Below are 13205 nucleotides of genomic sequence, written 5' to 3'. Positions count from 1 at the left end.
GCCTGGGGCAAATTGCCCCACTTGCCCCCCTCCCTCAGGCGGCCCTGGTAAATTGTTCCGATGGTTAATTATCCTCACTGTTAAAAATGTATATCTTATTTCCAGTCTGAATATGTGTCGAACTTCCACTTCCAGCCTTTGGCTTGTGTTACACCTTTCTCTGCTAGATTGAAGAGCTCATTACTGAGTATTTGTTCCCCTTGTAGGTACTTATAGACTGCAATCAAATCACCCCTTAACATTTCCCTTGTTAAGCTAAATAGTTAGAGCTCCTTGGGTCTGTCACTATTAGGCATGTTTTGCAATCTGAAGCCTCTCCAGTTTATCAACATCCTTCTTGAATTGTGGGCATCAGAACTAGACACCGTATTCTAGCAGCAGTTGCACCAGTGCCAAATACAAAGATAAAATAACCTCTCTACTGCTACTCGGAGTTCCTCTGGGTGGCATCCACTGGCTCCCTTGACGCCTTCGAAGAGCAATGGGCGCTATCCGGGGTTCTCTGCTCGGTGTCCCCATCAGGATCCGTTTTTATGACCCTCTGACCGCACTCCTGTCCCTGTTCTTTTATTAGTTTTCCCCTGAAATCAGTGGAGGTCTGAGGTCCTGTAGATCCTCCTCTTAGGCTGGGGGGTGGGGGGATTCTTTAGCATTGGGCAGGCTGCCGCCCACCCTCTTCCCAGAAACCCAATAGGTACTGCTACTCGAGATTCCCCTATGCATTCCAAGATTGCATTACCTTTTTATCCACCACCACTGCCAAATCTTTTTCAGAGTCATTGCTTCCCAGGATAGAGTCTCCCATCCTGTAAGTATGACCGACATTCTTTGTTCCCAGATGTATACACTTACATTTAGCCATATTAAAATGCATATTTTGTTTGCCTCCTGTTTACCAAGTGATCCAGATCAGTGAATCAGTGACTTGTCCCCATCACTATTTCCCACTTCCCCGATTTTTGCATCATCTGTAAATAATGGTCTTATGTTTTCTTCCAGGTCATTGATAAAAATGTTAAGTAGTGTAAGGGCAAGTACCAATCCCTGTGGGACCCCCCTGAAAACACACCCACTCAGTGAAGATTCCTAGTTTACAATTAAATTTTGAGACCCAACAGTTAGCCAGTTTTTAATGTGTGCCATGTTAATTTTGTATTGTTCTAGTCTTTTAATCTAAATGTTGCGTGGTACCATATCAAACGCATTAGAGAAGTCCAAGTATATTACATTAACATTATTACCTTTATCAACCAAACTTGTAACCTAATCTAAAAAAAAAAAATCAAGTTAGTCTGAGAGGATTTATTTTCTATAAACCCATGTTGATTTGTATTAATTACATTACCTTCCTTTATTTCTTCATTAACTGAGTTCCATATCAGCTGTTCTAGTATCTTGGCCGGAATCAATGTTAGGCTGACACGTCTATAATTACTTAGGTCATTATGTTTGTTCTTTTTAAAAATTAGTTTTCTTTCAGTCTTCTGCAACTTCCTCAGTGGTCCAAGATTTATTGAAAATCAACATTAATGGTCCAGCAAGCTTCTCAGCCAGCTCTTTTGAAACTCTTGAATGTAAGTTATCTGGACCTGCTGGCTTAAAAATGTCTAAATTTAGTAGCTTCTGTTTATCATCATCGAGAGGTATTAGAGGAATGAAAAGAATGTTATCACCACCATATGTTGAGACTATATCATTTCCTCCCCCCCAATACATAACAGAAATATTTATTGAACACCTTTGCCTTTTCTGCATTATTATTGATAATTCTACCATTTCCATTTAGTAATGGACCAATATGATTGTCAGGATTCTTTTTGTTTCTAATATATTTAAAAAACTTAATTTTATTGTCTTTAACTCTGCTACTCATAGATTTCTCCGTTTGTCCCTTTGCTTCCCTTATCAATTTTCTACAATTCCTAACTTCTGATTTATGTTCATTGCTATCAACTTCCCCTTTCTTCCTTTTGCTATATCCCAATTATCATTTACATTTTTCCAATTACTTCTTCCTCTTATCTGATCTGGCTCATAATTGTTTTTAGTTTTATGAAATTGGCCCTATTAAAGCACCAACTATATATAAAATTGGTCTGGACGTTATCTGTTTGAACGTTATAAATGTGATCGAGTCATGATCAAAGGATTAATGATTAAGAGCTGTTTTAATAAATGGCTAAGCCATTGTTATAGTCTGTTAAAGAGTGCCATTGGTTGCTTATAACTATCTACAGCACCTTCTACCAATGTGCTTATAAACATCTATACCACACAAGCTACTCATGTTTGTTACATGCTTATAAACATCTACTGATCATTTATTAACTCTTCTGCAACAACAGCAACAGCAAAGGACAAAATTACACTGACAAAGTTGGGTCCCAGATAACTGTGTTTACTAAATACACACAACACACACGCCTAGATATATACTTACTGCTGCTCTGGCAGCTTCTAAAACATACAACACAGTTAGCACCCCTGGAGAGTTCACAAGCTAGTTAAAGGGATAGTCCCTATTCCTGTAGGGACTATCCCTTATATCTTTACACATGGAAGGAATCTTAATATAAAATGTGGGAATGAGGAATACTGCACAAGCAAGAAGAAAGGAGTGACAGAGGGAGAGGAGAACGAGAACGTGGAGGAAGAGAACACAGCATAGGAACAGGAAGTGGAAGCAAGACAGACCATTAATGCAGAAACACAGACAACAGGACTGAGACAAGATGTGAGAGGAAAAAGGGAGAGAGTTGAGCAGGGCAGTGGACCCGAAAGGACCAAAAGGAGTTAGTTAAGCTAGAGAGTGGGGTGGGAAAGAAGAGGTTGAACTGGGGAGCAGGAGACAAAGCTGTGGGAAGGGTCATCATCACAGGCAAACCCAAGGGGTCTGTGTCAGGAAGCGCATGTCAGGAGACGGGGCAGGTTCTTGCTCACAGATGCACACATGCTACTGGGCTCTGTACTGCTTTGTCTCACATTCAGAGTGCTGCCAGGCTAACTCCGGAGACTACCCATTCAAAGGCCAAGTCTGGGCTCTGAAGTCCTGGACGTTTGCAGATGGTTTTCTTCAAAGGTGGTTTGCATTCCTTTTTCCAGTGCACTTAGAAGAAGTGAGCGGATTGAGAAACTTTCGGTGACACCTGATCCCCCAAAAGGAGCTGGACTGGAGTCTCTAGAATAGCTTGCACCTTTTCTAGCTGAGTTTTCACAAGCCTTCCCCAGTCCTGAACTCAGCAATCTGACTTCTCTTTTTAGGCCGAGGCGTATTCTCCTGAGTTTGCTGTTAATCTTGTTTCTTGAGCCTCTTCTAGATGCTCCCTGCAGCAGGCACTATAGATAGCCACAGCATGCAAGCACACTGAGCCCTCACATACCTTTAGATAAAGAGTGTCTATTAACCTCTGATAAGTGTCTGGAGCCCTGAGTAGTCTGAATGGAAGGACTATGACTGGATACAGCCAATCAGAGGTTTTAAATGCAATATACTCTTTTGATTCTCAAGGAAAACGCCATTAAACACAACTTAGATCAAAGTGGAGCTAAATCCACCTCTTCCAATGCACTCAGTTAACTCCCACTTAATGTTATTTCCCATAGCACTCCCTTTTTATGTCTACACTATCTGCCGGATCGGGGGGTAGCGATTGATCTATCGGGGACTGATTTATCGTGTCTCTTCTAGACGCGATAAATCGATCCCCAAACGCTCTTCCGTTGACTCCGGAACTTCACCAGGGCGAGAGGCGGAAGCGGAGCGCGGCCATCGATCCCACGCCGTGAGGATGGGAGGTAAGTCGATCTAAGATACGTCAACTTCAGCTATGCTATTCTCGTAGCTGAAGTTGCATATCTTAGATCGATTCCCCTCCCTCATTGTAGACCAGGCTTTAAGACTCAGTTAGAGCTTGTTTTTCAGCGGGCCCTAGACTCCTCCCACTCCTGGCATGCTTTCATAACATACTAATCAGCCCATTCTCAGCAGCTGAAGTCAGCTGGACCACATCCTAGTTCTAAGCCTGAAGCAGACACAAACTTTCTATCGCCTGCTTCCTGGTTGAGTCCCATTTCTGATGAAATGTGGATTTTCCCCTTCTTTCTCCCTTGTGCAATTTACTCTTGCACAGAGGGAGACACATTGAAATAGACAAGAGGGGGAGATAATTGAATAGAGCGTACAGGAAAGAGGGAATCATGCAGGAGAGAGGCACTGGTTCTTAAAACCCCTCAAAATTTTTACTCAACAGAGGAGCTGCAAAATGAAGCACCGATAAAGTGACTTAAGAAAGGATGGGGAAGATGTACCATAGGGTCAGAAAATCACCTGACACCGCCTGGGCTGTCTGGGTTGCCCTTATTGCAGGTCTGTCTTTATACTGAAAAACTTCTCCCTCCTGCTTTCCCCAGCTTATCCTCTGTAGCTGCAGGGCCGTGTCCCAGCTTTTGAAAATCATTTCAGACTGGAATGAAGCTGGTGGGGCGATTGCTCCTTTATGGTGGCATACCTGAGAACAGGCTGTGGCCCAGGACTTAAAACAGGTCACCGACTGCTGGGGTGGAGTGCTCTAATACTCCCCCGTCTCGCTCTGTATGCACACACCTCCTCCAGCAGGACTTTAACCTCTAAGGGTCAGCTCTCTGCTGGAAGGAAGACAGCATCCACGCCTCTTTGAAACTAGTGTGATTGGGACACAGAGATTTCACACTTGTGCTGCTGCTGTGGTTAGGCTGCAGAATGTTTTTTTGTAAGGCTGGGCTAAGGGCCTGTCTATGGGGGAAAGTGAGCTGTTAAACCACTCTGGTTATACTGTATAACTCCAAGTGTGGACACTCCTCTGCTGGGATCAGAGTTCCGTTTGTCAGCTTTAACCCAGGGCAGGCAAAGTTTTTGGCCTGAGGGCCACATCAGGTTTCTGAAATTGTATGGAGGGCCGGTAAGGGGAGGCTGTGCCTCCCTAAAGAGCCAGATGTCGCCTGGCCCCTACCCCCTATCCAACCCTGCCCTGCTTCTCACCCCCTGATGGCCCCCCTGGGACTTCTGCCCCATCCAAACGCCCCTGTTCCCTGTCCCCTGATAGCCTCCTCCAGGACCCCTGCCCCATACACTCCTCCCTGTTCCCTGACCGCCTCCTGACCCCTGCACCCGACTGCCCCCAGCCACCCCATCCAACCCCTCCTCTCCTTCCTGACTGCCCCCTGGAGCCCCTTCCCCCATTCAACCACCCCTTCTCCTTGACTGCCCCTGGAACCCCTGTCCCTGACTGCCCTCTGCTGTCCCATCCAAGTCCCCCTCCTTCCTGACTGCCCCCCAGGACCCCTGCCCCCATTCAACCCCCTGTTCTCCACCCTCTGACCACCCCAACCCCTATCCACACCCCCGCCCCCTGACCACCACTCCAAACTCACCTGTCCTCTGTCCAACCCACCCTGCTCCCTGCCCCATTACCACGCTGCCTGGAGCACAGGTACCTTGATCCAAAGCCTATCAAAGTCACTGGAACTCTTTCCATTGACTTTGCTGGGCTTTGATTATCGTCCAGAGAAAGCAGAAGTGGCATGGGAGAGAGGGACAGTAACGCATGTGTACACACACACACACACAACTTGTGGTTCCTAAACCAAGAGCTAGAGACGTCTCCAGACTAAAATCTCAGATCCAGAGTTGCAAAATTCTGTAATTTTTATTGTGAGTCTTGTGATACTTGATATTTATCTGCAGACGCCAGCTGGAGGAGTCAAAACATTTCATGGAAAAATGTGTGTGTGTGTGTGTGTGTGTGTGTGTGAAAACATTTCATGGAAATGTGTGTGTGTGTGTGTGTGCGTGAGTGAAAACATTTCATGGAAAAGAGTGTGCATGTGTGTGTGTCTGTAACAACATTTCATGAATGTGTGTGTGTGTGCTTGTCTGAAAACATTTCATGGAAAAATGTGTGTGTGTGCATGTGTTCCCCAAAGCTAAGCTGCTAGCCTTTTTGGCTGTGGAGGAAAACCTTGAAAATGTGACCCAAGGGAACTCTGATGGCTCAGAAACCAGTAGGCAAAAGAAGAGCCCCAAACATTTTTTAAAATAAACTGACATTTGATCCTGATTCTTTCGGGGTCTGACTCATGATTTTTGTATGCCCGGGGCTGACAATGCTGCAGCTCCACATGCCCTATGGCTGGGGTGGGTTCTGAAAGCTGGCTCTGAATTTAGCAAGAAGGCGCTCCCAATTTTATAATGGGCTAATCAAAAACCCATTGATGCAAAATGCTAGGCTGTTAAAAGTCCAGAGCCGGCAGCCTTGCTTCTCTCTCATGTGTGTGCGCGCACACACACACACACACACACACACACAGGCTCTGTGCCAGGGAGTGGGTGTGAGAGGAGGGGCCAGTGGTCTGTGCTGGGGAGAGGGTGAGCAGGGGCTTTACTGGAAAGAGTGAGAAGGAGGACGCGGGGGCTATGCCAGGGAAGGAACAGAGGTGACGCAACAGAGGCAGCAGTATCTAGGAAGAGGCCCAGTACAGTGCTGGGTCTATAGCCACTGCACGACTCCAGGTTCTTCCCCTCCAGCCCGCCCCCACATTAACTCTGTCTCTTGCTCTTTCTTTGACACCAGAAACCTAACCGGCGGGAAAGGAGGCTCCTGCCGTCCAAGTCGGGAAAACGAGAGCTAACGGGCCATGTGATTCCTTGGAAACACGGCTTATGGGGCCTGCTGAAGCCAAACACGGCGCCGCCCCTTCCCCCAGCGCAAACATGCTCGCTGGCCTTTTTCCAACACCCGGCTGGGCCCTGTTCAGCTCCAGCTGCAGCCAGTTGCATCCTGGCCCCTTTGACAGTTGCAGGGAAGCTCTGTGCTCCTTCGCAGTGAAAGGTTGTTTGAGGAGAGGCACAGAGGAGAGAGTGCTGAGGCAGAGAGGCCTCCCTGGCCCCAGGGCCAGCGGAGCAGTTGGGACAAGGGGAGTGAAAGGTGCAGAATCACGTCTTCAGGGGAAACCACGTAACTCTGCACCACTACCTCTGCCTTTTGACCAGTCACGCAGGAGGGGGAAACGGCTGCCACTGCTTTATATCCACCACCTCTCATGACAGAGAAGGGAGGCTGCGGCCAGCAGGACAGCAGGGATCGGTCACTGTCACCGCCTCGCACCTGCGCTAGATCACTGGGCAAACATTGACCCAGGCCCAGGTCGTCTTCGCCATAGGGCAGGCTCCAGGAGATGGGGAGCCCCTCAGAGCCCCTAACTGAGCCTGTGGCCCTGGGACAGGTGGGCCGGGAGTGTACATGCACTGTCCCCCAGTGGGGTAGCTCCACCAGCTAACTCTGTCTTCAGTTCACTCCCCCAGCCAGCTCCACCCAGGGTAATCATGGTGGGAGCTGTTGCGTAGACAGGGCACAGGCACCTTTACCATCCCAGTCTCTAACCCTGCTGGGGTTGGTGAGAACCGCCCATGGCCTGTCTACCCTAGCACTCCCGCCATTGCTGGCGCTGATGGGCTCAAACTCAGTGAGAACTACAGCGCCCCTGTTTACTAGCGAAGCCGGCGCTGGCCTAGAGCCTGAGCAAACAGCAGGGCTTGTGCGGGCAGCTCCCATCAGCAGAGCTACCCCTAACCCCCACCCAGCAGGGAAAGTGTGCAAACCGGCTAATCCCCCAGCAAAGAGACAGCTCCAGACTTTCCCCAGGCCTCCTCACGCATCACTGATGCCAGGCCTCCAGTGAGCTGAAGGAGAAGCCGCTTGTCTGGCTGAGCCTCACAGCCCTGGCTGGGCTCCTAGAGAGGCTTTCTCCTTCTGCCAGAGTGCTGCTCCCCAACTCACCTGGCCACAGGAGTCACCTGGACAGACCATCCCTCACCCCCCCATTTAAGTGGGCTGCCATCTTTGCTCTATTTTGCACAGGACCAGTAAGTGTAATGCAGTGACATTGCCTTGCACCATGGCTCTGCTATCTTCTGACAGGACCCCACCACTTCCAATCCTGACAGACATATACGTCATGGGATGGAAACTCAGCACTGGCCCTGGGAAGGGGGCAGATCCAGGGAAACAGGGACAAGCCTCGGAAGACCAAGATGGTGGCAATGCTCCTCCAAGTCTGCCTGCTACGGGGATTCACATTAGCCCTGCAGCATCTGCCATCACTGCTCTTTGTGCGCTATGTGTCACTGTTATAGCTGCACTCCTGCCTGCAATTAGAGGCAAGTTTGATTTAGCAGTGTAGGCTGGGAATCAGAAACCCCGGGTTCTAGTCCGAGCTCTGCTATGGACTCAGTCGGTGACCCTCAGCAAGTCACTTCACTGGCCTGTGCTTCAGTTTCCCCATCTGTAAAAGGAAGGCAATGATAACGGATCCCGCTTTGTGAAGAACTTTGAGATCTATGCTTCGTAGGGGCTCCTACCCTAAGGTATATAGGGTCAAACTATTGTTACACACTCGTCTATTGACTTCCTGCTGTTCATGGCTGGATCACAGCTACGCTAATTTGTTCCATACATGTGTCGTGGAGTGCGAGATGCCTGATCCCGTTTCTGGACCAGCTTGGTGGGGAGCTGGGTGCCTATGTCCCTTGGGCTTTCAAAAATCCCAGCCTGTATTTCTAGTGCTCCATGTGCTAGGAGCAGGAGCCTGGATAAAACACCTTGGGCGTGGCCTTGAATGTTTACCCCAGCGATTGGGGTGCAGTGCCCTCAACCCTCTGGGCCTGTCTTTCTATGCCCCCCATCCCAGCCAGAGATAGCAAACGGGGGGTGGGGGGTGGGAAGCGCTGGTAACCAGTACAGCAAGAGCTGTGCATCAGCTGTTGCCCAGTTAGTCGGGGTGGGCACTCCAGGGGGTTGGCTGAGCAGCTGGAAAAGCAAATCCCAGGGAAGAGGGCTGAGGGCCATAGGTATGGTGACCAGAGAGCTAGTGTGAAAAAATCAAAAAATACCAGGGTAATAACGTCCTCTACAAGATAAAGCCCCTAATATGGGGATTCCAGTTATAGACTCATAGACCTTTTGTGGTTGCAGGGCCCTGGGACCCCAGCTGGCAGAGGAAACCTTTCTGTTCTCTCCCTTGCTCTCACATGGCTGGGAAACTGAAACTTAGGCCTAGGGAGGTGGGGAAATACAAAGAGAGCCCTACACAGAGCAGGAAACCAAAGGCCAGCCCTCTCCTGCAGCTCCACCTCCTCCCTCCTTGCTCTGAGCTCCAGGCTGCCCCAGTCCTAAGCTCTGCCTGGGAGATCGCAGCAGCTCCCTCTTTGCCCAGGCTCAGCCAGCAGCTGTAGGTCACCCGGCGGGAAAATGGACAGCCGTCCGTATGCCTTCCCGGCCCGTGGCAACCAGCCCTTCCCACACCACAACTATGAGCACCTGAAGGAAGAGCATGAGATCGGGATGGTCCCCCCGGGGGGCACCATCAGCTCCACGGTTATCGGCATGCACCTGTACGAGCCCCCGCCCCGCGACCACATCATCTGGTCCATCTTCAGCTTCCTCTACGTGAACTTCTGCTGCCTCGGCTTCATGGCGCTGGTTTTCTCCATCAAGGTGAGAGGGGCCCGTGCCCCGCCCCGCGCGTGCCGTGTGGCCACAGGGCGAGTCTGGGGCCTGGGGATCTCAGCCTCACGGGGCGATCACCCGCGGCCACGTGCTGTGGTGAGTGCGGTACCACGCTGGGGCTGAGGTGAGGCCCGGCCCTTGATGAGCTTCGCCCTTGGCCTTGGGCTGACCTGGCCGTGGCCGCTGGTGCCTGCCCCTCTGCCTCTGGAAAGGGCCGCTCCTGAGTCCCTGCCCTGCCGCCTACTCTCCCCAAAGGGGGTGACCCGAGAGCAGCTGGGCATGAGTGTCCCAGGCTGGGCTATGGGGTCCCCCCGCCCTGACTGCTGCCAGGATTCCGGGCTGGCCCTGGGAGCGGATAAAGTTTAGTAGCAACTTCCCAGCTCCGTAACCTTCACAACCCCCCCGCTCCACCCCCTTTTCCCAGTCCAGCTAGAGCCTGCGGAGCTCCCACGCTGGGCCTCTTCCTGCCAGCACCCAGCTCAGGGGCCAGAGGAAGGGGATAATAAGCAGCCGCTGGCCAAGTCTGAGAGGCAGCTGGAACCGCAAAGCAGGCCCTGAGCGTGGGGACCCCGTTGCTGGGGGCTGGGTACTAATGGTGGGAGGGGCAGAGCAGACATCCTACAGCCCTGTGGCTGGGGCAAGGGGTGCTGTTGCTCACAGAGCTGCCCTAAAAGGGAAGAGAATGGAATCAAGGAGCTGAGCCCCAGATGTAGGAAACCCCACTGCCAGGAGAGAGATGGGGGCTGAGTCTAAACGCACAGGGACCTCGGGGCTGATGGGAACGGTCCCTCTCCTGTTACAGACTCGGGGGGCCCAGATAAGCCCCTGTGCAGCTTTGTCAGCCTCTACATTGGGGATCCGACAGATCTCCTACCTCCTGTCGCTTGCACTCAGCCGCTCTGTGCAGAGCAATGCTGCAGGAACTTGCTTCCCCCTCCCAGTCCTGGCCGCCTGAGGAGTTTCCTGGTTGTTTCTCTCTGCCTGTGAGCAACACCTGTTTCCTGCAGGCGGTTGATAAGAAACACACAGCTTGGTCCTAAACCCAGCCCCCAGGGTCCCCGCGTTCAGACATGCCCATCCCCTTGACATCTGACGGCCCCTGACATCACATCCACCCATTGCCCAAGGGCCTGGAGATTCTCCCACTCCCCCCCAGCCCCGCAGATTCTTACAGCCCCATGCCCCGAAATTCATACACCTCTGCCCACGCCCCCAAGGGGGGGTCACCTGAGGCTGGCATGCTCCAGCCTGAGTTCAGGGAAATTTGAGGGTCCTGGAACTGCGAGCCCAGAGGGTCACACATCCTGCCTCCAAGCACGAGGATCACACGCTGTTTTGCCTCCCTCCCTCCCTCCAGGCCAGAGATCGTAAAGTCGTCGGTGACCACAGTGGCGCAAGCAGCTACGGCTCCACCGCCAAGTGCCTGAACATCATGGCCCTGGTCCTGTCCCTCCTCTTTCTCATCCTCATCATCATCCTCGTGGCAACAGGGGTCATCGCTGTCACACACGCAATGCAACCTGGAGACTAGACCCACCGCAGCCGGCTGGGTAGGGGCGTGTCCTGGGTCTTACCGTGCCCCCCAGGCAGGGCTGCCCCTGCCACACTTCCTACACTTCTGACCTCTCTCTCCAGCTCTGCTTGCTCCCTCACTACCTGCGCCTGGCCGCCTCCTGCTGTTTGGTGAGCTGGGGAAGGAGCAGTGCTCTCCTTCTGGCTTCAGGGTAGCACACTGGCTGTTGTCCTACAAACAGCTGGCAGCACTGTCATTCTAAGAGAGGCTCTCTCCCCTGTCCTCCTTTCCACCAACACACTGAGGCACAGGGATTCAGGCCAGGGCACTGCTGTGCTGCCTCCATGGGACTCTCCCCATACCACCCTGCTTCACCTGCCACCACCCTTTTTCGGACGGTGACTGGCCCACTCTCCAACCACAGCCCAGCAGCTGGGCTGGTCACTGGCTGCCCAGCAGGGCACTGCACAGTGGAGTGATGGCACAAGGCAACCGGGTGGGCTCCAGGGGAAGGGTGGCAGCTCTCCTGTGGGTAATGTACCACCCGGCATCTCTGCGGAGATGGGCAATCATAGAGCAATTTGGAGTAGACCCATGAGCTGGGGGAACGGCTCTAATAAACTTTCCTTTCTCTTTTGTAAACCGGCTTGTTTTTTTGCAGCTAAAATTCTCAAACGCCTGCATGGCTCCGAATGGGGGGAGCTCTAGCTTCCCCCAGCATTTCCATCAGGGCTCTGCTATTCAGACCAGTAGGCTCAGCCTGCCTGGAGGAGCCAGGTGTGTGAGCAGGCCAGAGAGGGCGTGAGTTAGACACGGGGTGCTCACCAAGAGGGACTGGAAGGCCACATAGGGGTCCTTTTACAGCTAGCCAGGGGCTGCCCCGCTAATCTCCAGCAGAGGAGCAGTGAGCAGGGCAGGCACAATGGAGACACTTGAGCCAGCAGCCATTGGCGAATCCAGCACCCCAAAGCCTGTTACGTACCAATGAGAGGAGCACACCGCGGGAGTGGGGCTATGTTATAAGCATAATTCCTAATTCTGAACCTTAGAGTCCAAAATGTGGGTGCCTGCATGAAACCTCCAAGCTTAATTACCAGCTTGGATCTGATAGCGCTGCCACCAGCCAAAAATTTCCAGTGTTTGGCTCACTCTGGTCTCCCCAAAACCTTCCCTGAGGAACCCCAAGACTCAGATGCCCTGAGTCTTACCACAAAGGGAAATAACCCCGACTAACCGGGATCTGGCCCGTTCGGCTTTAGACCAAAGTGGAAGACCAGAGGTGTCACTTTCCCAGAACCTACTATGTTGGAAGCTTATGGTTCTGGATTCAGGGAACCAATGTAAATCCCTGGATAACTGCACCTCCTCATACATGAGGCAGTTCTGGGATGGTGTTCCTGAGAACATAACAGTACATGCAGATGGAAACCCAAAAAATCTCACCGAGGCGGGGGATTGAGCCAGAGGATGGAGTGGCAGAAGCCAGAAACTACTGTTCAAGGGAATTCCCCAGGGGGCACACCGACAATACCCTACAACCGAGGGCACCAAACCCTCACCCAAGGAAAAGCCACAGACACCTTATCCATCCACCTCACCAGTCTCCAGTTATACCTCGACCCGTGACCCTCGCTGGAGATGCTTTAAGATGTTATGAACTGGGACAATAAAGGCGAACTGCCCAAGAACCCCACCGGTGCAGTATATACACCACCATCACACCAAATCCAGCCCAGTGAGCCTTCTCAAATTCCCTGGAGCGGAAGAAAAATTGGAGTGGGCAGGAAAAGGTTACCGCAGTGAGAGACACAGGGCACATGTGTCGCTATCCACATACCTTCGTGGGATCCCAAACTTCACCCAAGGCCAAGTGACCATTTACCCTTCTGTCACAAGCTGTAGACTTGCCTACAGCTGAACTGCCTGTCCAGTACAACTGGTGGTTGTGGACTTTTGCAGTCTTGGACATTATTCATCCCCATGCACTGGAGAAGCTGCCACCAGGTGACGCGGCCAGGAGGTGGGATGTTACACAGCCAAACCAGGCAAGCTTCCATCCATTCTGTTCCTGGCCGTTCCACAGAAGACCCTATGTGTTACGAGAGCCCGACAGGGGTGTGAAGCCCCCGCACCTCCCAGTCCCAGGCCCG

At 51.8% G+C, this 13205-nt stretch overlaps 1 protein-coding gene across 1 annotated transcript; it reads left to right on the top strand.

Annotated features, from left to right (window-relative positions):
* The first annotated feature begins 9192 nt into the window (after positions 1–9192).
* LOC116830669 (dispanin subfamily A member 2b-like) lies at positions 9193–11697 on the top strand. Its single transcript, XM_032790278.2, has 2 exons — positions 9193–9530; positions 10900–11697. Exons 1-2 carry the CDS (start codon positions 9285–9287, stop codon positions 11071–11073), a joined length of 420 nt encoding a protein of 139 aa, XP_032646169.1. The 5' UTR covers positions 9193–9284; the 3' UTR covers positions 11074–11697.
* Positions 11698–13205: the final 1508 nt, after the last annotated feature.

The sequence above is a fragment of the Chelonoidis abingdonii genome, chromosome 4 (genome assembly GCF_003597395.2).
Source record: "Chelonoidis abingdonii isolate Lonesome George chromosome 4, CheloAbing_2.0, whole genome shotgun sequence".
In the NCBI taxonomy this organism is placed as follows: Eukaryota; Metazoa; Chordata; order Testudines; family Testudinidae; genus Chelonoidis; species Chelonoidis abingdonii.
This window is presented reverse-complemented; position numbering and strand designations above follow the sequence as displayed.